This window comes from Gouania willdenowi, chromosome 6 (genome assembly GCF_900634775.1).
Source record: "Gouania willdenowi chromosome 6, fGouWil2.1, whole genome shotgun sequence".
In the NCBI taxonomy this organism is placed as follows: Eukaryota; Metazoa; Chordata; class Actinopteri; order Blenniiformes; family Gobiesocidae; genus Gouania; species Gouania willdenowi.
The window spans coordinates 62,266,082-62,287,768 of record NC_041049.1 but is presented as its reverse complement, the minus strand read 5'-3'; the positions used below and the strand labels follow the sequence as shown (position 1 = coordinate 62,287,768).

At 37.6% G+C, this 21,687-nt stretch overlaps 1 protein-coding gene across 1 annotated transcript; it reads right to left on the bottom strand.

The window, feature by feature from the left end:
• Positions 1-5,485: 5,485 nt before the first annotated feature.
• Positions 5,486-20,280, bottom strand: ciartb (circadian associated repressor of transcription b). The gene is made up of 6 exons (XM_028451446.1): positions 20,125-20,280; positions 16,416-16,854; positions 15,682-15,757; positions 14,228-14,306; positions 9,034-9,160; positions 5,486-6,983 (listed from the first exon to the last, which is right to left on the bottom strand). The coding sequence occupies exons 2-6, from the start codon at positions 16,812-16,814 to the stop codon at positions 6,615-6,617; spliced, it is 1,050 nt and encodes a 349-aa protein (XP_028307247.1). The 5' UTR covers positions 16,815-16,854; positions 20,125-20,280; the 3' UTR covers positions 5,486-6,614.
• Between the last annotated feature and the right edge of the window lie 1,407 nt (positions 20,281-21,687).

Sequence of the window (21,687 nt, the reverse complement as noted above, 5' to 3'; positions counted from 1 at the left end):
GCAAAATGTGGTGAATTAATCTTAAGCAAACTGTAGAATATCGGTCAGGAAAACAAGCCATTTAAACACACAATGTGCCCTATTTTGCACTTTCACATGAAATTGATATATGAAGTACCAACAATAAGCTTTTTGGGGCTCATCCACTGTTATCCAGGAAGTTTATCATTATTTGCTATATAGTATATAGTCATCTTAAAGATCTAATTACTTGTTTTAATCAGAAATAAAAATGGGTTAAAAGAGACAAAATAAATAGTGGAAAAGGTGGTGAAATGGGATTTTAAAAACCACAGAAATTGGTAAAAGGTGCGGTATTATGCTATTCTTTTCACTCATCTCCATTTGTTCTAAGAACCCCAACAACATAGTATTTGAGGTTTATTTTCCTAAATTCGCTTGCTTTCCAAAGTTTTAGCCTCTGAAAAGTGACTTTCTAATCTGAGCAGTTCTGAAAACAGGCTATTTTAGGGCCTAATTATGCATATTCATGAGTGGGCGTGTCTGTAGACGCTGACTCCACACAACAGTTTGCTATCCACACACTCTTGCTATTGTTTTCAGCCAAAAAACTGCACATTACAGTAAAACACATGGCTATTTAAGCGGCTATTGTGATTGTGAGTCAGACAAACACTGCTCCACGGCGTATGTGTGTTTGTGTGGCAGCAGCAGCAGCAGAGTCAGTAAGTTAGTCAGCTGCTGCCGCTGCTTCAAACACTCACTGGAGCTGCTACGTAGCTTTGTTCTCCTCCTCTCCACTACTTATTACATGAATAGTTCATTCAAGGTGATAGTCCACTGTTTTTTTCAACCGCTGCGTCGCATTGTGTCACAAACATGTCAGATCAAAGGTGATACAAGGCAATATAACGGGTACTAAAAATGGAACTGCTCCGGGTGCCCACTGTTCCTCAGGGAGGGGTTAAATGCACGTCGTGTATGTAGCTTTACATATTATGACAATAAAGTATAATGTATATTTTATATTAAACTGCAGTCTTTGTTTTACTTGTGAGCTAGTTTGAGAGGGAGGAACACACATTCTTATAGGGTAGGAGGAGCCAGGATTGTCAGGAGGAGGAGTTTCCACCTTATGACGTAATATTGGTGGAAAAATCCAACTCGCCCGTTTGAAGCTGACTTTTTACAAAATGGAATAACAAGGGAGGAAGGAAACAGAACTTTTTCAACTTTGACCCTCTGAATGAGGCTAAAGGGATGTATATCAATGTAGCAAACCCATTATAAAGTGATTTTTTCATAATAAAAGTGGGAAAAGGGGTTCAAACTGTCAATATCAGGACAATTAGTTGAAACTGGCAAATAATGGGCATGGCGAATTGAGAATTTGATTAAATTGGCCAAAATAAGAATGAAATATGGTATAAAAAAAAAAAAAGATGTTACAAGTGACAATAATGGGTTAACATATGCACCACTAGGTGGGAAAAGTGATAGAAAGGGTTTATAAGTGCCAAAAATGTACAGAAAAGGCATTGAAATTTGATGGAGATGTGGCAGAAATGGGAGTAATGAAGCAAAAATCCATTAAAAGGAGCAAAAATATGGCAAGAAAAAGTGATGAAAATAAGTTAAAATTTGGTTAGTTTGGTGTAGTTGCAGAAAAATGGTAAAAAAAAAACAACAAAAAAATAAATAAAGTGATTTCAAATTGTCAAAATTCGCCTCCAAAGTTGAGAATCTCTGCTTTAGCGTACACGTCATAATAAGTCAGTGCTGCTTGGATACCTACTGGCTTAAATAACATTATGTATAACTTCAAGTTCTGCTTTTACAGAGATAAAACCCCTGCAAGCTTATGGAGAACGTTCAAACTCCACTCAGAAAGGCATTAGCTTTTGTGTGAACTCATAGAGCAGTGCAGCCATATCATGTTTAAATGAGTGACACGAATAATCTTTCTTCCACTCATCAGTAATTTCTTGTATATTTCTCTGCAGATCACAAAGTGCTTTAGTTAAACAGCTTTGGAGCATTTAGAGTAAAACGTGCCTTTTTGTCAAACCACACATTACTTTCCAATCACTCGAATAAACGTCCCTTTTTAGAGCTATTTGTGCCAGCTGTCGACGCTAATGCTCATCGGTCTATAGCGCGTGACTCCAGGCCATTGGCTTTGTTCTGTTAAATGGGTTTAAAGAGATCCTCCACTGTTTTTACAAATGTGGCCTAAAACCTTTGAAATGTCCTTATTAGAAGATCTATGCCTAAAAAAAAATGCATTATTTTGCACCATGCAGTGTTTTAGAATAAACCAGCCCAGTGAGTCTGAAAAAGACACATGCATAGAGTCAGTGGTTAAAAAAAAAAAAGGGGGAAAAAAGCAAATCAAATAACGGAGAGAGCTCTATACCATCTTTATTCTTTTAACTTCCTGACAGATTGTTTTGAAGGCCACATCTCGCCCACAGGCTTCTGCTTCCGCCCTCAGAGACTAGAGAACACACTGTTCTTTCTGACCTAAAGTGACAGAAAGGAAGAGATGTGGCTACAGCACTGAATACACAGATTTGTTGAAATGTTTAAACTTATATAGTTGAATAAATACGTTTTTCATACAGAACTGAAATGTGAAAAGCCCAACCGAGCACGTGAAGCCATCACGGTCCCAGTTCCATCCACGGATGGTAGTGTCCTGACTAGATCACCTAAACCAGTGTTTACCAAACTTTATTGCCCAATGTACCCCTTAGCCTTTATTTGTTATCGCAAGTCATGTTATACATTATTTATTTGTGTCTGCAGGATCGTCTAAACTCTTTCCTTTGTCTCGTCCAACATCAACCTTGAAAAAAAAACCTGAAAAACCTTGTCTGAATAAACGAAACCTCAACATATATTTCAAAAAAAGAAGACAAAATGAACATTCTGAGCTATATTTAATAAATTAGTAATCATCTAAGGACACTTTTTTAAAACTATACTTAATTAGATAAAATGAAATCTCTGCCTTCACTAACACACCCTGCTAAAGTCTTTACACACTGAAAAAGAAGTGTGAGGCTAGTGTACAGACATGTGACTGAGAAACGTGAAGAAATAACGTGACGCTGCACAATTAAACTACTGCAAATGACACCCTGCTGCACAAACAATGAAGTGAATTATTCCCCTGAAGAAGAAAGCTCTGTTAGAAAGCTCCCCTCAGTCACCCTATAATTGCTGTGATATAAATCAGAAAGCAGCCTTTCCTTTGGAGTTCTTTAAAGCATTACTTTAGACCAAAATGGGAGCTTTCAAAGACTTTGATGCTGATGCCTTAAATAGTTTTTTTTCTTCAAAACGCTTTGTGTAAATACAGCTCGTTACTAGGGCTGCACAATTAATCACGATCACGATTTTGGTTGCCACGATTAAAATAATCTGATCGTCGGCAATGTTTACACTTAAAATAATGTAATTAATGTAAATCTAAATAATAATGTATTTATTTTGTTAGCCTTTGGTAATTTTTTATAGTATAACTCTTATTTAAAGCTAAATGATAAATGATTGTGATCCAAAGTTTTTCCATTTTTATGCCGTAGTACTATAGCCTTACCTCTAATTTTGTGCATTTGTCACTTTTTTTTCTTATTTTTCATGCCTTTTCACCACAGTTTAAGTGTGTGCATCATATTTGCGCTGTTTTTTTGTGATAGCCTTATTTTACAATATTGATCAAAATAATTGTTGAATTTTTGGCCATAATTGTGCAGCCCTACTTGTTGCCAGGGTTGGGATCAATTATAATTTTAACAGCAAAAATGATCATTTATTACGATTATGCCATAATCATAATTGTAATTTAAATAATCTATTGCTGTTATAATCATAACCAAATTGTGATTGAGTTTAGATAATTGACTTTGTAATTGCAATTGCCATGAAAACCCTATAAAAACTTAACGCAAAAATGGGAAACCATGTTACAGGTTCTATACATGCAACAATTATTAAAATGTTTCATATCAAGCTTTCCCACATTTTAACTTCTAATAAATATATATTAAAACCTAAATTTTCATTGATTAGGAAGCCTAACAATGTACCCAATAGATGGGAAAGAAATTAGATGATAGATATATTTCTCTTTAGTGTATTTTACAGCTGATTTAGGATCAGTTATCATAAGAGATGCTAACAGAAAGCTAACACAAGATTTATTTCAGGCTCAGTAATTGTGATTAATTGTAATTGAACTTTAGTAATTGAGAACATAATTGTAATTGACTTTGATGATAAAAATACTGTAATTTAATATCAATTAGAAAAAATGTTGGTAACTGTAATTGTAATTGAAAAATCTAATTGAACCCAACCCCTGCTTGTTCCTATTTCACTCAAAATAAAAATGACTATGACACTGTGAAAAAAATTAACAGCATTTACAATTTCACCAGGCCGGTGGAAAAATACACGACAAGACAATCTGAAGTTATTTAGCATCAAACAAAAATAACCACATTTATTTTGAAAGTATAAAATTTCACACTATAAAGGCCACTGTTCAGGGTAAATTGACAACCATTCTTTAAGATTTACACAGACACAGACCTTAACCCTCTCTGCTGGTCGAACAAATATACTGCCCAGTTGTGTGGCAAATTAAAATAGCAATTGTTCTACTCCACCACAGCAAATCGTTGGCAAGGTCTGAATAATGTAGTCGATACAGGAAGAAAAAAAAATAATGGCAGGAGAATGAGAATTCCTGATTTCTACATCCCACAGAGGAGCAGGTTCCCTAAACACTTGTTTCACTATTAAACTGGCTTTACAGGCACAGCTTTACATCACAGGCACTGTTTGCCATCTACTGGGAGACTCAGAGAAATTAAATCTGCAGTTGACATTCTTTACAATGGCACCAGTCAGGCCCCGAGTGCATCTGGCCTTGTTGTTAGTGGCCCTTGGGCTCACTGCACATCTGGTGAGGTGTCCAGATGTTTGAGCAGAGTGTTCACATTCCTACTCGATAGCTGTAACGTGGTGCGCACTGAGGTAGAACAGTTGTACCAAAAATACTTATTCATAAAGAATACAAATGAGTAACAGTCACATTGATGAACTTAAGAGTGGAATCGGTGGAGGAGGGCAACGTCACCTTTTACCCACAGTTTAAGCACAATATGAAGACCCCGTAAAAGCCTGGATATCGGAAAATTCTTTCTACAGCACAAACCTCCTTTATTGGCGCGTTTGCATTGGCGGTATCGGCTCTACACGGCTACGCACTCCTCGTTTTTTAGCTGCCATCCTCACAAGATCGCCAACAAAAAAAATCAATGCTTCTTCTCTGTGCGTGAGTTGACGACTCTAATGGTAAATGGACTTGATTTTATTTAGCGCTTTATCACCACACTGAAGCAGTCTCAAAGCGCTTTACATATCAGCTCATTCATCCAATCACTCTCACATTCACACACCAGTGGGACAGGACTGCCATGCAAGGCGCTAGTCGACCACTGGGAGCAACTTAGGGTTCAGTGTCTTGTCCAAGGACACATAGTCAGGTACTGGGATCGAACCACCAACCTCTCGATCAGACGACCCACTACCATCTGAGCCACGGTCGCCCTAATCTGTAGCTGCGTTTCCATTATCCTTGTAAACGCGCAGTAAAATCTCAATAGCGCAATAAAAACTGGTAATGGAAATGCCTGAAGTTTCGATTATGAAATGTGTCATAAAAGCGCTATGGAAACACCTTTTCTGCAAATACACATCACAGGACGTGACGTACCTTGACACATGATCACTTCTCGCCGAGAAAACATGACGTGGTACGTGTAAAGAGATGAGGAAACCGGGATGTTTCTTAGCATTATACTTAAAAAAACAAAGGAATACGGAGTTTTATAACCAGGTTTGGAGCGTCCGTCTTCCTGTGGCAAAGTCTCACTGGATGAGATTTCACGGGAGTTGCAAAGCTCCAAAACAACCTTCAATGGAAACACGTTCAAAGCGCAATTATACTTTGTCGAAATTTAGAGGTATTGCTTTTATTTAGCAAAAATCTGTAATGGAAATCAAGCTTGTGATGATGCTCTGAACCAATCAGTGTCTGCTTAGTGCCTACGTCACATTTTCAGACCAGGGCTGCTTTCTGTGGAACCTCAATAAAGGAGGAACTTAAAAAGGGCAGCGGAGGAGGTACTTTTTCCCCAGTGGAAACGGGAAAAAGGAGAGTAGAGCCGATACCGACGGTGGAAAACGTGCCATAAGGTTCTTCCTGTCTGCAATGGCAGTTTCACAGATACGCAAACCCCATCATTACATCTACAGGCCAGTGAGAATACTTGCTCCGGTTTCCTCGCCATGTCAAATCTAATCTTCCAACGCTCACACATTCTGTTAGGAGTGCAAACAAAAACAAGAAAATAAGGGATAAGTTAACAAACAAGGGAACTAAAGTAGACACTAGTCCTGTCGGAGCAGAGAGGGCCCGATGCCACACAGAGTCCAACATGTTCTTCAACACTTGAAGAGGAATCCGTAGGATCCCTTTTGAAGGCTCTCGTCTCTACTGAAGGCTGGAATGAGCTAAGCGCGCTAACTGGCTCCCATTGGTGGGCAAGGCGAGGCGAGGCTGGGCCACTTGCACCCAGCTAGGACCAGCTGTTGTCCATCAAACTGCCCGTTCCCTTGCGCGTGATGATGCTGTCTGTTGATTTAAGGAGCCGCTCTAGACACGGTGCATTGATCTTGCCCAGGGGAGGACCTCTGGGAACAGGGTGTGTGTTAACGTGGTTGTGTGTGTCTGTGCTGGAGGACACAGAGTTGTCCTGTGTCACGTCTCTGGGGGCCAGCAGTGGCCTGGGTCCAGCCGGGGCCTGCTCTGCCATCGGGGAGCATATGGGGGACGTGTGGAGCCACTTCAGGTTGTTTGCAGAGTAGGCTCCAGGTGGAGTAAGGTCTGTGACTCTCAGGGCTTTGGCGCCGGATGGAAGATCTCCGACCGTGGTCGCTGTAGTTAGCTGTTGGAACAATGGAGGCACAACTTAGCAGAGGTGACCAGTAAAGTACAAATACTTTGTTACAGTACTTAAGTAGTTTTTTTCTGGTATCTGTACTTTACTTGAGTATTTATTTTTTTGGGTGACTTTTTACTTTTACTTCTTAGTTATTTAAACAAATCTGTACTTTCTACTCCTTACATTTAAAAATGAGCTCGTTACTTTTAAGACCTTTGAAGATGACGTCATGACGTAAAAAGATCTGTTAGGCAGGTCCCTTAGTTTTATGGTTAACATTTTCCAGTTTTTAAAAATGTTAAACTCAAAGCTGCTCTGGGTTTAATTGAACATTTACATTTTTATTTTCTTGACACATTTTATGTACAAATTGTATTTATATTGAGTGCTAAATTATCCAGGTGTTTATCAAAGGTAACAGATTTAATTTATTTCCATGTACCAGTTTTCTACAAGTTCTTAGTATAGTTGGTATAAAACTGTCGTATTATTGAAGGGATATTTGTTTTACTTTTTTATTTAAGTACATTTAGTAGCATGTACATTTCTTTTTTAAACTTTTACTCAAGTAATGGAGCAACTTCAATACTTTTACCAGAGTCATTTTTTATTCAAGTATCTATACTTTTACTTGAGTACTGAAGACTTGTACTTTTACCACCTCTGCAACTTGGGTTGCTAGGCAATTTAGCAATAATCATAACCACTAAACCTGTGCCACAATTCGGTTAATCTTTCATTGGTCTACAAAGGAAAAACATAAAAGAATTTGCAAGAATATTTTAGAACGCTAAACGCCTGCTTTATCTTGACCTGCCACTAGGAGGGAAAAAACTGTTCTGTATGTTAGCCAGGCGTGAGAAAAGTACTAATCTTCAGTAAAAGTATAAATACTTGAATAAAAATGACTCTGGTAAAAGTCAAAGTATTGAAGTTGCTCCCTTACTTGAGTAAAAGTTAAAAAAGTACATGTCACTAAATGTACTTAAGTAAAAAAGTAAAACAAATGTCCCTGTAATAATAAAACAGGGTTTTTAAAGCAGCCAATTCCATATTTTATCTTTTTATTTTCTTAATTTGTGGAAAACTGGTACATGGAAATAATATAATTAATAAAGTACATTTTAAAAGAAGTAAAGTAATGCATTACATTTCTACACCCAACCGTTACTGAGTAATTGATAGTTTTTGAATTTTAAAATGATTAACAGACATTGTGAAACTACAAAACAGAAAATAACCAGACAAACATCAAATGCATCACATCATAGTCGACCAATCAGATTAAACGTAATGCACGGCACCAAAACAGCATTGACTGGAGGTTTTAGAGTTCATAAATGTAACTATACTTCGAGCCTGAGAATTATTTTATTTTGAATTTACTTAATTGGTATTATTCTATTTCAAAAAAATAATTGTACATTTTGACAAACCTATTATTTTATACAGATTCTCTTCCTTTTTAACTGTATACATGAGATGTTTACTGTATGCTAGGGAACCGTGGCAAGATTTATTAACAACAATAAATGTGGGAGGTGAAAGTAACTACCGTCACTTTTACTTTGAGTACTATTTACTTGTACTTGAATATTTATTTATGACTTAATTGTACTTCTACTTGAGTAAATATATTAGTACTATTTATACCTCTGATAAGTAGAAATAAAAGCCTCACATTACTCATAATTATCTGTACGGCTGATTGATTTACATTCTCAGTGGTTACTATGGGACTGAACAGCAGAGCGTCATACAGTTTCTATCAGGGCGTGTCTATCACGTGCTAAAGAATGTTCCAGCGTTTTCTGACCGTTCTCACCCTCACTGTGACAAAACGACCTTTTCTTTTATGTCATTGTTCTTTCTTAGTGAACCTGACTGTAACATCTTGGTAAATATAGCTTTTAAATCTCCTTTTCCTGTTCCAGATCTGTGATTAAATAACAGATATTTCAGTCGCTCGTTCACTTGCGTCGTCGTCACCATGTGCTCTTGGCAGCAGGCCTGTATTTCTAACTGAGGAAAAGCTCTTACACAACCATCTTACCTTGGGTTTCTTGGTGGGAACGGCTTCCTCCGTCTGTGTGACAGTGAGCTTGTCCTGGAGTTTTACATTAGGGAACCAGCTCTTCAGCATTTCCTCCATTTTCAGAATGATACTGATATATTTCTCCCTGGCAAGAGAAAGAAACAAAAACGTGAGATGGATGTTTAGTGAATAAATCTGAGAAAGCAAAAAAAAAAAAAAAGAATAATAATAATAATAATAATGCAGTGGATTTTATATAGCGCTTTATCAGAATCAGAATCAGAATCAGAAATGTTTTATTTGCCATGTACAGTTTTGAGGACAGTACAAGGAATTTGACTTGGTGGTTGGTGCACAAAACAAGCAACAAAAAGAAATAAAAGAAATAAAAACAGAACAACAAAGCACAACCCAGCAACAATAATAATAATAATAATGATAAATATAAAGGATGAGGGATAAATAAAGGATAGATAGAGAATAAAGGATAAATAGGATAAATATAAATATAAATATATATATATACAGTGCAGCAGGTATCAAGCTGGTGGAGGTGGTGATCGGGTGGGGGGGGGGGGGGTTCAGTGGGTGACTTGGGGTGTGTTCATGTGGATGGTGGCAGAGGGAAAGAAGCTGTTTTTGTGTCTGGAGGTTCTGGTCCTGATGGACCGAAACCTCCTACCAGAAGGGAGAGATTGAAACAGTTTATGACCGGGGTGGGAGGGGTCGGCCACAATCTTTCCTGCACGCCTCAAAATCCTGGAGGCGTACAGGTCCTGGAGGGAGGGCAGATTGCAGCCGATGACCTTCTCTGCAGAGTGGATGATACGCTGCAGTCTGGCCTTGTCCTTGGCCGTAGCTGCAGCGTACCAGATGGTGATGGAGGAGCAGAGGATGGACTGGATGATGGAGCTGTAGAAGTTCACCATCATCTTTGTTGGCAGACTGAACTTCTTCAGCTGCCGCAAAAAGTACATCCTCTGCTGAGCTTTTTTGATAAGGGAGCTGATGTTCAGCTCCCACTTGAGGTCCTGAGTGATGATGGTCCCCAGGAAGCAGAAGTACTCTACAGAGCTCACTGTAGAGTCTCCCAGGGTGAGGGGGGTGAGGGGGGCTGGGTTCTTCCTGAAGTCTGCTATCATCTCCACTGTCTTTAAAGCATTGAGCTCCAGGTTGTTCTGGCTGCACCAGGACACCAGCCGGTCTGTCTCCCACCTGTAGTCGGACTCGTCTCCATAGACGCTCACTCGCGCTTTACAGAATTAAGGCATTATTCTTTCACTCCACACTTAGAATCTAAAATCTTATCGCACCAATCGCAGCTAACCAAGACTGGGGTCAGTTACAATTGTAATTGGTAATTAATTACAATTATGGCATAAATATAATTGTAATTTTAAAAATGTGTTGCTGTCGTAATCGGAATTAAATTGTAATTGAGTTTAGATAATTGACTTTGTAATTGTCATGAAAATATATATAAAAATTGTCAATTATAATTTTACGCAAAACCATGTTACAGCTCTAGATGTACAGTTCTACACATATGTAGTTAACAATTATTACAATAGGTTTCATATCAAGCTTTACCCAATTTTACCATTTAAAAAAAAATATTTGAGGGTTATAATGACACAAAAAAGGTACAGATGTCCACGCCAAAAATATGAAAACCTGTATTTTAAATTAATTACAAAGTCTAACAAGGTAACCAATAGATAAGAAATAAACTAGATGATAGATATTTGTTTTTAGTGTATTTTACAGCTGATTTAGGAGCTGTTATCATAAGAGATGCTAACAGAAAGCTAACACAAGAGGAAGGTTAACTTTTATTAGGTTATTTATTTCAGGCTCAGTAATTGTGATTAATTGTAACTGAAATTTTGTAATTGAGAACAGAAATGTAATTGACTCTCTGAGAATAAAAAAATTATTGTAATTTAATTGTAAGTGGGAATAATGCCACTCACTGTAATTGTCAGTGAACATGGATAATTGAAAATGTAATTGTAACTGAAAAGTGTAATTGACCCTAACGCTGCAGCTCACACAGGAAACGTGCAGCGACCACAAACACCCACTCAGCTAAGCCTGCACTGCAGGAACAAGTGGAAAATTGTACAGTACGTTTCTCACATGTTTTGTTTCACACGTGGCCTTAAGTATAACAGTCGCACTCGCCTCTAAATATAAACACTAAAGCCACGTTATCTCAAGCCGGAGCCATTGTATATATAGACCAGAAGGAGCGGTTTTAAGTGGACGTGGACTCAGTCGACGTCCCATTGACGCCCACTCGTCACAACCAGATGGTGGGCAAGGATTAGATCGTGTCACATGATCAGGACTTTAGAGCCATATTCCATTCAGTGCATGTTAAATTCATGTGTAAGATTATCTACAACTGTGACTGCTAAAAAAGTCACTTTGATCCTGTCTGCCATTGTGTGGCTGCCAGCTGGCAGCATGGTGCACGTAGAGAAGGAGGGAGGGGGGAGGGCGGAGCTTAGGCCTCCACCTTCTGTTCGGACGCCTGTTGGCCACGCCCACTCTTTGTCTCCCATACGAAGGCAGCAGCTGGTGATTTGAGTCCTTCAATCAGACTCCGTAGCACTGGGTCTGCGCCTGAATATCTCCTCCTATCTCCTTTCCTATCCACTTTTCCTTCACCCAAGGAAGTGTTTAAGTGGTGGCCATGATAAAGAGCATTCAAATTCTCTTTAAGCTAAGGAAAGGAGGCTCAATGCTTCCTCTATAACCACCGTTATCCTAGTAAACACTGATGCATCCTTTACCAAAGGAGACCACATAATGCTGACCCACAATGCTTTGCGCTGACAACATTTAAAGGGACACAGGCCATGAGAGTTTCCAAATGTCCAGGAATATGATTTTACAAAGAGTTAAAATTGCCAGAAAAGCATTGATCAATATGTAAATCACCCAAAAATCTGTTTTAATTACACTACTTTTAAACAAATGTGTACAGTTTACAAAGCAAAATTAAGCTTTAAATAAGAATTATACTTAATTTTTTTAATTAACCCAAGAATTTAAAATGTACCAAAGGCTAACAAAATAAATACATTATTACAGAGTTCAGAGCTCGTACTTTAAATGTAAATAATGACGATGATCAGATAAATTTAATCGTGGTAACCAAAATCGTGATCACGATTAAAAGTAATTATCAATTACGTGATTACAATTATAATTGACTCCAACACTGTGAGCTATAAAGCAAAGTTAAAGAAACACTGTTGTATGTATAGCTGTTAAAAAAATGTGTTCATAATATCCAGACTAGGGATGGGCAAAAAAAAATGATTTAATCGATTTATCAATTTGTAGATAAAAGCGATTTTTATTTTGCAAATTTAAGTTTAAAAAAAAAGTTTTTAAATTTTTCCCACCACAGTTTTTTCTGACTTTTTGGCGTTCCGTCCTTGTGGGTTACCGTAGCGTGATGTGAGCCAGTCCCCTCTTTGTTCACATGTTTTTACCCTTTGAGTAGGCTATATGTGTGCCACAGGCATGTTTAATTTTTTATTCACACTATGCTGAGATGCCAAAGGAAGAGTTTTTTTTTTTTTTTTAATTGTAATGTTTATTTGATTTCTTAATCAGAATATTTAAGCTATTATGAAGCTGCTGTTGCACTTTTGCTTCAACCTGGGTTAAAGCCTGAAATTGTTGAATAATAGAGCCTCATTTACTTGTTATTTTGGGATTGTTCTATACATTTTAACTCTTGAGGATCACAGCAATAAAGTTGCATTTTTGACAATATATCTAATGTCTGCAGTCATTCTTAAGTGCATTGAAAAAAATAATTTTTCTTTAAAAAAAATCAGAGATTTTTTAGGCGAAATTGCCCAGCCCTAGTCCAGACGCTTTAGCAAAAAAAAAAAAAAACTTTTAAAAGTAACCACATCCCGAGGCCAGGGTCATCCTCTAGTAAGCGGGTAATGGACTCCATTATGGCGTCTGTGTGGTTTGGAGCTAATCAAGCTCACATAAGTGGGCTGCACTCACAGTGGAGGCTGATACATTTTTAACAGGACGCCTGGCTACAGTGAGAACCAGCCATCTCTGCGCTAAACCTATCCTGAATGTGTGGGGGAAGCAGCAACCTGCTGTGAGCCACGTGTCAGGAACAAAATGGAGACCACTTTGACCTGTGGAACGCCAACCACTTATGAAGCACGAGCGATTGCGGGCAGGAGCATGCATTACACCCAAAGCTAAGGCATAGTTGTTTGGTTTTATACTAATGCCTCACACGCACGCACTCACTCACACACGCACACACGCGCACACACACACACACACACACACACACACACACAAAATAAAGATATAATAGAGATCAGGGTTGGGGTCAATTATAATTGTAATTGGGTAATTGATAATTATTTACAATTATGGCATAATTATAATTGTAATTTACATCTGTTGGTGTCGTAATCGTAATTAAATTGTAACTGAGTTCAGATAATTGAATTGTAATTGCTATGAAAATCCTATAAAAATTGTCATTAATAATTTAACTGAAATCTGTGGAACCACGTTACAGTTTTATGTGCACATATGTAGTTAAGTTATTAAAATATGTTTCATATCAAGCTTTCCCACATTTTACCATTAAAAAAAATTAAATCTAGGGGTATACTGATACAAAAAAGGCTCAGATGCCCACGCCAAAAATATTAAAACCTATATTTTCATTGATTAGAAAGCATAACAAGGTAACCAATAAATAGAAAAGAAATTTCTTTTATTTGTTTTTAGTGTATTGTACAGCTGATTTAGTAACAGTTATCATAACAGATGTTAACAGAAAGCTAACAACTTTTATTAAAAGCTCAGTAATTGTGATTAATTGTAATTGAACTTTATTAATTGAGAAGATAATTGCAATTGACTTTCTGAAAATAGAAAAACAACTGTAATTTTATTGTAATTGGAAGAAAAAAATGCTTGTCTCTGTAATCGTAATTTAATTGTAATTGAACATGGTTAATAATGGGTAATGAGTAAAAACGAAATTGTAACTGAAAAATGTAATTGACCTCAACCCTGTTCCTGACCATAATGGTTGAAGAAGTGAAGATGAACATGATGAGTCTCTGCAGTCCATTAAAAAAAAAAACACACACACACACACACACACAGAGAAAGGTTATTTCTTGGTCACATTGACACTTACCCCATGTATGGGTTCTGCAGGACCCCCATGATCCTCTGAATCCTGTCCATGGCCACGCTCTCCTGGAAACTGCTGAGTCCTGGATAAGAGGAAGGTTAGCAGCATGAGTCCCTGTGAGCTCTGTCAACAGCAGGCCTGAGTCTATGCAGCAGATGGGTGTGTGTGTGTGTGGTAATGTAGAACAGACTATGTTACTGCGAACAGGAAGTGTTGGGTCATTTGAGGTCCGCATTTGACCAAGATGACAAACTAAGCAGTTTGTGTGAATGTGCCGTTATCGCCACACTAGCCCTTGAAATACCGATCAGACGAATCACTAGTACAGTATGTTCCCACTCATTCACAGGGAGGGGAACTCTGAATTGTGACATTTCTTATTCTTAAAAAATAAAAACCTACAAAGTGTTTTTTTTCTTCTGCTTCTAAGAAACAGCCTGGGTTTGCTTTGATTAACTTTTACCCAAAAAGCACAAAAGTTAAACGAGACCCAAACAAGGAATACTTGTGGCTACACGATGGTTCTTGGGTTAAACATGTTTTAGATATCTGGTTTGGAAATCTTTGGGACATGATTCATAAAGACTGGCACGTGGTATAATATTTTTTTTATCATCTTAATTTTTTCATCCCAAGTTTTGTGTTTAATTAAATTGAAATTGATCATGTTTTATAGAATTTTCATGCCAATTACAAAGTCAAGTACAATATTTGCAAAGATGCAAATGAGGATGCAGGTGCTGGCCCACGTCACACTGCATTAGCCTAATGTTAGCATTAGCCTGGTGTTAGCTTAACATTAGCATCAACCTAACGTTAGCATTAGCCTAGCGTTAACATTACCTTGCATTAGTGTCAGCCTAACGTTAACATTAATCTAGCATTAGCATTACGTTAGCATTAACCTAACGTTAGCATTAGCATTAACATCAGCCTAACGTTAACATTTGCCCAGCATTACAATTAGCCTAACAATAGCATTAACCTAGCATTAGCATTAGCCAAACCTCCTGCATCCTCACTAAATATCTGAAATTACAATTCAATTGTGATTACAAAAGCAACAGTTTTTTAAATTTAAATTACACTATAATTGTAATTAATTATCAATTATGCGATTACAATTATAATTGACACCAACCCTGGGAGCTATAGAGCAAAGTAAAAAAAAAAAACACTGTTGTATGTATAGCTGTTAAAATGAGTTCAAGCACAAGAGTAAAACGAGACCAAAACAAGGAATACTTGTGGCTACACGATGGTCCTTGTGTAAAACATGTTTTAGATATGTGGTTTGGAAATCTCTGGAACATGATTCATAAAGACTGGCACGCGGTCTATGCAGCCTATTGTTTTATTGTTGAAACATGGGAGCACATGAGGACACACAGGCTCTCCTTCTGAGGCATAGGATGTCTGACTGCATCATGGCCTGGAAATATGAACAAAAGACTTACTTTCTCTGTATCTCCCTGATTGAAGACCACTCAAGATTGATGACAGTGGATGAATGTAGCATTGCAGCTCCAAACACTGGAAAACATGACATTGTTTGCTTAGTTTACTTGTACAATGTGTTACACAAAAGCATCAGATTGAACAGAGAGCCAGTTAACGTCTGTCGTTCCAATACACAGGAAAGCTAAACTAAACATGTTGGTTCACAGATCGATGATAAAGCATAATGATGGATGAAATGAACCAGTGATAACACATAAATATGTTTATATTCTTTTTTATCATTACTGGTAATCTCCCTCCTGATGTGGGACCAAGACTGACTCAGTGTATGTGTTTTTTTGTGTATTTTGTAGTGATCTTGTGTATTTTTCTCTTATTTAATCTTAGTCTTTATCGTTTTGAGTGTTGCTGGTAATAGTAAGTATTTTTCTCTCTTGGTGCGTGTGTGTTTTTGTCATTTTGTCTGTTCTTTTTATTCTTCAGTATATTTTTCTCTTATTTTGTGCGTTTTTGTTGTCGTTGCTGCTAATATTTAGTATGATAATCATTTTGAACTAAAAATAAACATTATAAAATGCCATATTTTTAATGCTTTCATTTGGATCTCATTTCCCCTCTCTCTCTCTCTAGTACCCCCTGTAGTGCCAATGCGTACCCCTAGGGGCACATGTACCCCCATTTGAGAAACACTGCTTTCGTTGGATCAACAACCTGGTGTGTCCCAGCTCACCTTCCTGCTGAAGAGCCGGTCCTTCTCTGAAGAGCTGAGCTGCCGTTCTCTGCACTCGTCCCCTGTGGAGTTGTGGGGTCTCTTCAGTGCCTGCTGAGGGCTTTTGCCGTGCATTTTCTCGCCTTGCTGCGTTTTACACAGTCCAGTGGCGGTGCCTCGGCTCCATTTATCCATGCGGTCGGGAGATCCCTGGCTGGAGACCTCGCAAATGGTGCTCCAGTTACCGCGGGCCCCCCTCAGCTCACTGCCTCCATCAGAGGGGCTCAGGTGTGGAGGAGAGCTGGTGGGGGATGGAGGCGTCTCCGTCTGTCTGATACAGTCCGACTCCACTTCACTCTCATTCTCCTCGTTGTCACTAGCCAGCCAGTCAATGGAATTGTCTGAATCCGTCGTAGACATCCTCAGCGTCAGGCGTTAACTAGCTCTGACCATCACTGACCTGCAGCACAGAGAGAAACAACATTAAAACAACACATTTAAGACGACAAAACACTGCATAATTACAATTGTAAAAAATGTTGCTGTGGTAATTGTAATTAAAATCAGGTAATTGAATATAAAAAAATTGTCAATTATAATCTAAAGCAAAACCTGAGAACCACTTACAGTTCCACACATATGTAGTTGAAATTAGAGCTGGGCAATATATCGAGATTCAAGATATATCGAGTTTTCTATTTTGGCGTTATAGAAAATGACAATATCGCCTATATTGATATATATATATTTTAAAGCTTATTTTGTTTTAAAACACTTGTTTTAGGAGTAGCTGCTTTCACTACTTCTCAGAACATATATTTAATATAATATACAACATCGAGATATGAGTTTTGATCCATGTAGCCCAGCCCTAATAATAATTATTAAAATATGTTTCATATCAAGCTTTCCCACATTTTCTTTTTACCATTTAAAAAATATTTAAATTGAGGGGTTTACGGACACAAAAAAGGCTCAGATGCCCACACCAAATATATTAAAACTATATTTTCACAATTAGGAATAGAAAGAGAAATTAAGTGATAGACATTTGTTTTAAGTGTATTTTATAGCTGATTTAGGAGCCATTATCATATGAGATGCTAACAAGAGGCTAACAGGTTTTGCGATAATTATCCACGGCGCAGAAACCGCCTCGTGCTGCTGCAGTGTCCTTGAGCAAACACTGCAGGTGTGCTTCAGAACATCACATCACAGGTGGTGGCAGTGAGACCACGGTGACTCAGATCACAATGACCTGTTTGTTTGGTGGATGAAAAAACACCTGAGCCGTTAAACACAGGCTCTAGTTGCCACCATCAAGAGCAGAAACACAAAGATGCCCCCCCCCTCCCCCCCCCCTCATCCTCGTCTTTGATTTATTGTCAGCGTAGCGTCTCGCTCTCTCAGCTGCCACCATCGCACTCTTTGATAAACATTGTTAGTCCGTTTATTCAATGGGGGCAGGGGTGTACTACCATGACGACGGACTGCACCGCTCTCATCAACACTAGTAGTAACCGTTAGGGCAGTGTTTCTCAAATGGGGGTACGTGTACCCCTAGGGCTACAAAACTACTTACATTTTTCAGAAATTTCAGGCAACCCCATTTAAACTTCAGGCGACCCCACATGGGGTCCAGACCCCAAGTTTGAAAAACACTCATTTAGAGGCTCATTTATAGATTTATTACTATAGGGTTTTTTTTTATCATTCCGGTCATCCCACAACTGGGATGGGACCAAGACTGACATTTTATTTTCCACTCTCTCCTTCTCTGTCTCAAGTAGCCCCTGTAGTGCCGTCGCGTACCCCTTGGGGTACATGTACGCCGGTGCTTTCACTACTACTCAGAACAACATTAAAATACTCACACATGCTGTCCTTTATAGAAAAAAAAAGACAAAAGTGACACATTTTGTGCAACTGTTCTTTAATAAATGTCTATCGGCAAAATTAACCCTGAATCGGAAGTCAAACTTAATTTGAATTAAAATGATAAAGATGTATATCACATATCGCCATTTTGAGAAAAAATATTGAGGTTTGGTCCATATCGCCCAGTCCTGTGTTAACCCTAGGGGTACATGATGGCACTACAGGGGGTAGAAAGAGGAATATTAACAAATAAAGTGTCAGTCTTGGTCCCACCCCAGGCATGAGATGACCGGAAATAATCAAAACTATAGAAATAAATCTATTCTGGGTTTTTCAACCTCGGGGTCGGGATCCCATGTGAGGTCAGCTGAAATTTCTGAAAAATTAAAATAGAGTTTTCAATTTATTTATTTATAAAGAACTGTATTTCTATCATTTCACTTTGTGTAATATAAAACTAATTTAACTAATTTTTGTATCTTTGACTTCAACAGAAATTCTTGATGTCAAAATGGGGCCACAATCCAAAAATGGTTGTAAACCACAGCACTAAATACTGATTCGTTCCACAATGAGATTCTTTAAAATGTGTGTTATCCCTCATTCATTCCATCATTATGATCTATTGTTGTTTTTAAATTGTTTTCTAAGCAAAATGTTGTCGTCGGACAAAGAGAAAAGGGGGTACGAGAAGCACTGCCTTAGGGGGTTGAAAATAAATCATATTTTTGAACAAAGTTAACCAGCTGCACACTGGGTGACAACACCCTGCTCACTTGCTGGTATCTGGGATGTTTCCTCAGTGATTAGTGCGTAAAAGGAAGTGAGATCAGCGTTTTCAGATCAGGGGTTATTTTGGGTGTTTGAATGGTTAAGGACTGGCACCGCTCACTTCCTGTGAGATTTAAGGGTATAGTGGAGTTAAATACTACCTCATTCTTTGTCTCAGGGTGAGTGACTGACCACCCAGGAAATCTGTCAACTTCAATAAAAAAAACAAACATAAAAATCATATTGGCACCAAATTGTGTATTCTAAATGTGTAGCTGAATACATTGGTTTTTGGTTGGTTTTATCAAACTCAGAGTCAAATCCACTGCAATTTCTGAGCAACTGTTCCTCTATTTAGACTTTTGTGTTATGTAATCATTGAATATAAATGCTAAAGCAAGGTATTCCGAGTAAATGCTTGATTTTAAAAGCAATAAATACAGTATAAACAAGTCTAGTATTGGACAGGCATCCAACGCTGTGTGATTCATTTATTATATAGGAAACAAGACAATAATACAGTCTTGTATTCGGATGATTCACAATCAATTACGTGTCACTGTGAAACTGATGGATCATTTATTTTAAACCAGCCAAACTTCCTGAGCAGCATTAATAACCTGTATAGGCGGAGTCCCTAAATAAAGAAACCCAACACCTAACATTATATGATTTAACTGAATAGTACAGTGGTAGATCCTTAGTACAAAAAATGAAAAAGCGGAAAAACGTCCAACAAGGTGAATCATTGGATTGATCACGCGGCTGTGGGATGAGCAGCAGACACAATAGACTTCCTAAGCATTGGTTGTAAAGAGCAGATCTGCGCTATATTTGGCTAATATAAATCCACAAAAGGAAGAAAAAAAACCCAGAAATTAGTTAACAGGGCTCAACTCAACTAAATTTATATATATATGGAATTAGCCCATTTTTTGTTGGTGGTAAATTCCTGAGGATGCTTTATTAATTCAGAAATCTATCCTACGGTTTCACCCACACAGCCCTAGTTTCAGATCCAGGTTTCACCGGGGAAATGAAGCGTGTTTTGAGGGTTAAAAAAAAACAACCGCGGACGTACCTTTCTGGGATGGTTCGGTAGGTGTTCCCTTTGTTCAGCGGCAGTATCCACCAGCAGCAGTAGCAGTAGTAGTTGTACCGTATCGGGCTGTAGTGTGTGAATGAAGTGCAGACTAAGCGGAGGCAGCAGAGCTTCTGATCGGCCCGTGTTGCTTCTCCCAAAGCAACGTGTCTGCGGGGGCGGGACTAGCGGCGCCGAGCGATCTGATTGGCTGCGGGCCGAGCGAATCACCTGCCCCGCCCCCCCTCCCCCTGCTGCAGCTGCGGAGCAATAGGTGCGGCCGGTTTACATGTACGCAAACCACATGGAAATGACACAAACACGTGGACACGAGGATCAGCTTTTATTTCAGCAGCTGGAGCAAAAGTCAATCCGTGGCCGGCTTTGCTTTGCTTTGGTCACTGTGCGCTAGGCATTCCTCCGCATTATATCATCTGGATGAAGATGAGGAGGAGGAGGATGATATGGAAGCCCGTTTCCACCACTAAAGAATAAATAAAAATTCAAATTCACCACAGCAAATCGTGATTATGAGGTAGCAAAGTCATAATTATGAGATAGAAAGTCAAAATATAAGAAAGAAAGTCATAATTATGATAAAATTATTTTTTATGTAAAGAAAAAAAACCACACACAAAAAAGTACAGAAGCCCGTTTCTATCACTAAAAACAAATAATCACTACGGCAAGATAGAATTATGAGTTAGTAAAGTCATAATTATGAGATAGCAAATCAAAATATAAGAAAAAGTCATAATTATGAGATATAGAAAGTCATAATTATGAGTTAGTAAAGTCATAATTATGAGAAAATTATTTTTTGTAAAGATGCAAAAAAATGTATAGAAGCCCATTTCCAACACTTAAAATAAATAATCACTATGGCAAGTTATAATTAGGAGTTAGTAAAGTCAGAATTATGAGATAGAAAATCAAAATATAAGAAAAAAGTCATAATTATGAGATATAGAAAGTCATTATTATGAGTTAGTAAAGTCATTATTATGAGTTAGTAAAGTCATAATTATGAGATAGAAAGTCAAAATATAAGAAATAAGTCATAATTATGAGATATAGAAAGTCATTATTATGAGTTAGTAAAGTCATAATTATGAGAAAATTATTTTTTGTAAAGATTAAAAAAAAAATCCATAGAAGCCCATTTCCAACACTTAAAATAATTAATCACTATGGCAAGTTATAATTATGAGTTAGTAAAGTCAGAATTATGAGTTAGAAAGTCATTATTATGAGTTAGTAAAGTCATAATTATGAGATAGAAAATCAAAATATAAGAAAAAAGTCATAATTATGAGATATAGAAACTCATTATTATGAGTTAGTAAAGTCATAATTATGAGATAGAAAATCAAAATATAAGAAAAAAGTAATATTTATGAGATATAGAAAGTCATAATTTTGAGTTAGTAAAGTCATAAATATTAGATAGAAAGTCATAATTATGAGATAGAAAGTCATAATTATGAGAACATTATTTTTTATGTAAAGTTGCAAAAATTCATACAAACACTAAAAAGAAATAATCACTATGGCAAGTTAGAA

Bases quoted from the DNA above. Each gene is read 5' to 3' on its own strand.
- ciartb (XM_028451446.1), bottom strand. From the start codon at position 16,814: ATGTCTACGACGGATTCAGACAATTCCATTGACTGGCTGGCTAGTGAC. The intron at 15,758-16,415 runs GTGAGCTGGGAC...CATGTTTTCCAG, and splicing joins ACCGGCTCTTCAGCAGGAAG to TGTTTGGAGCTGCAATGCTA. The intron at 9,161-14,227 runs GTAAGTGTCAAT...TTCTCTTGCCAG, and splicing joins CTGCAGAACCCATACATGGG to GGAGAAATATATCAGTATCA.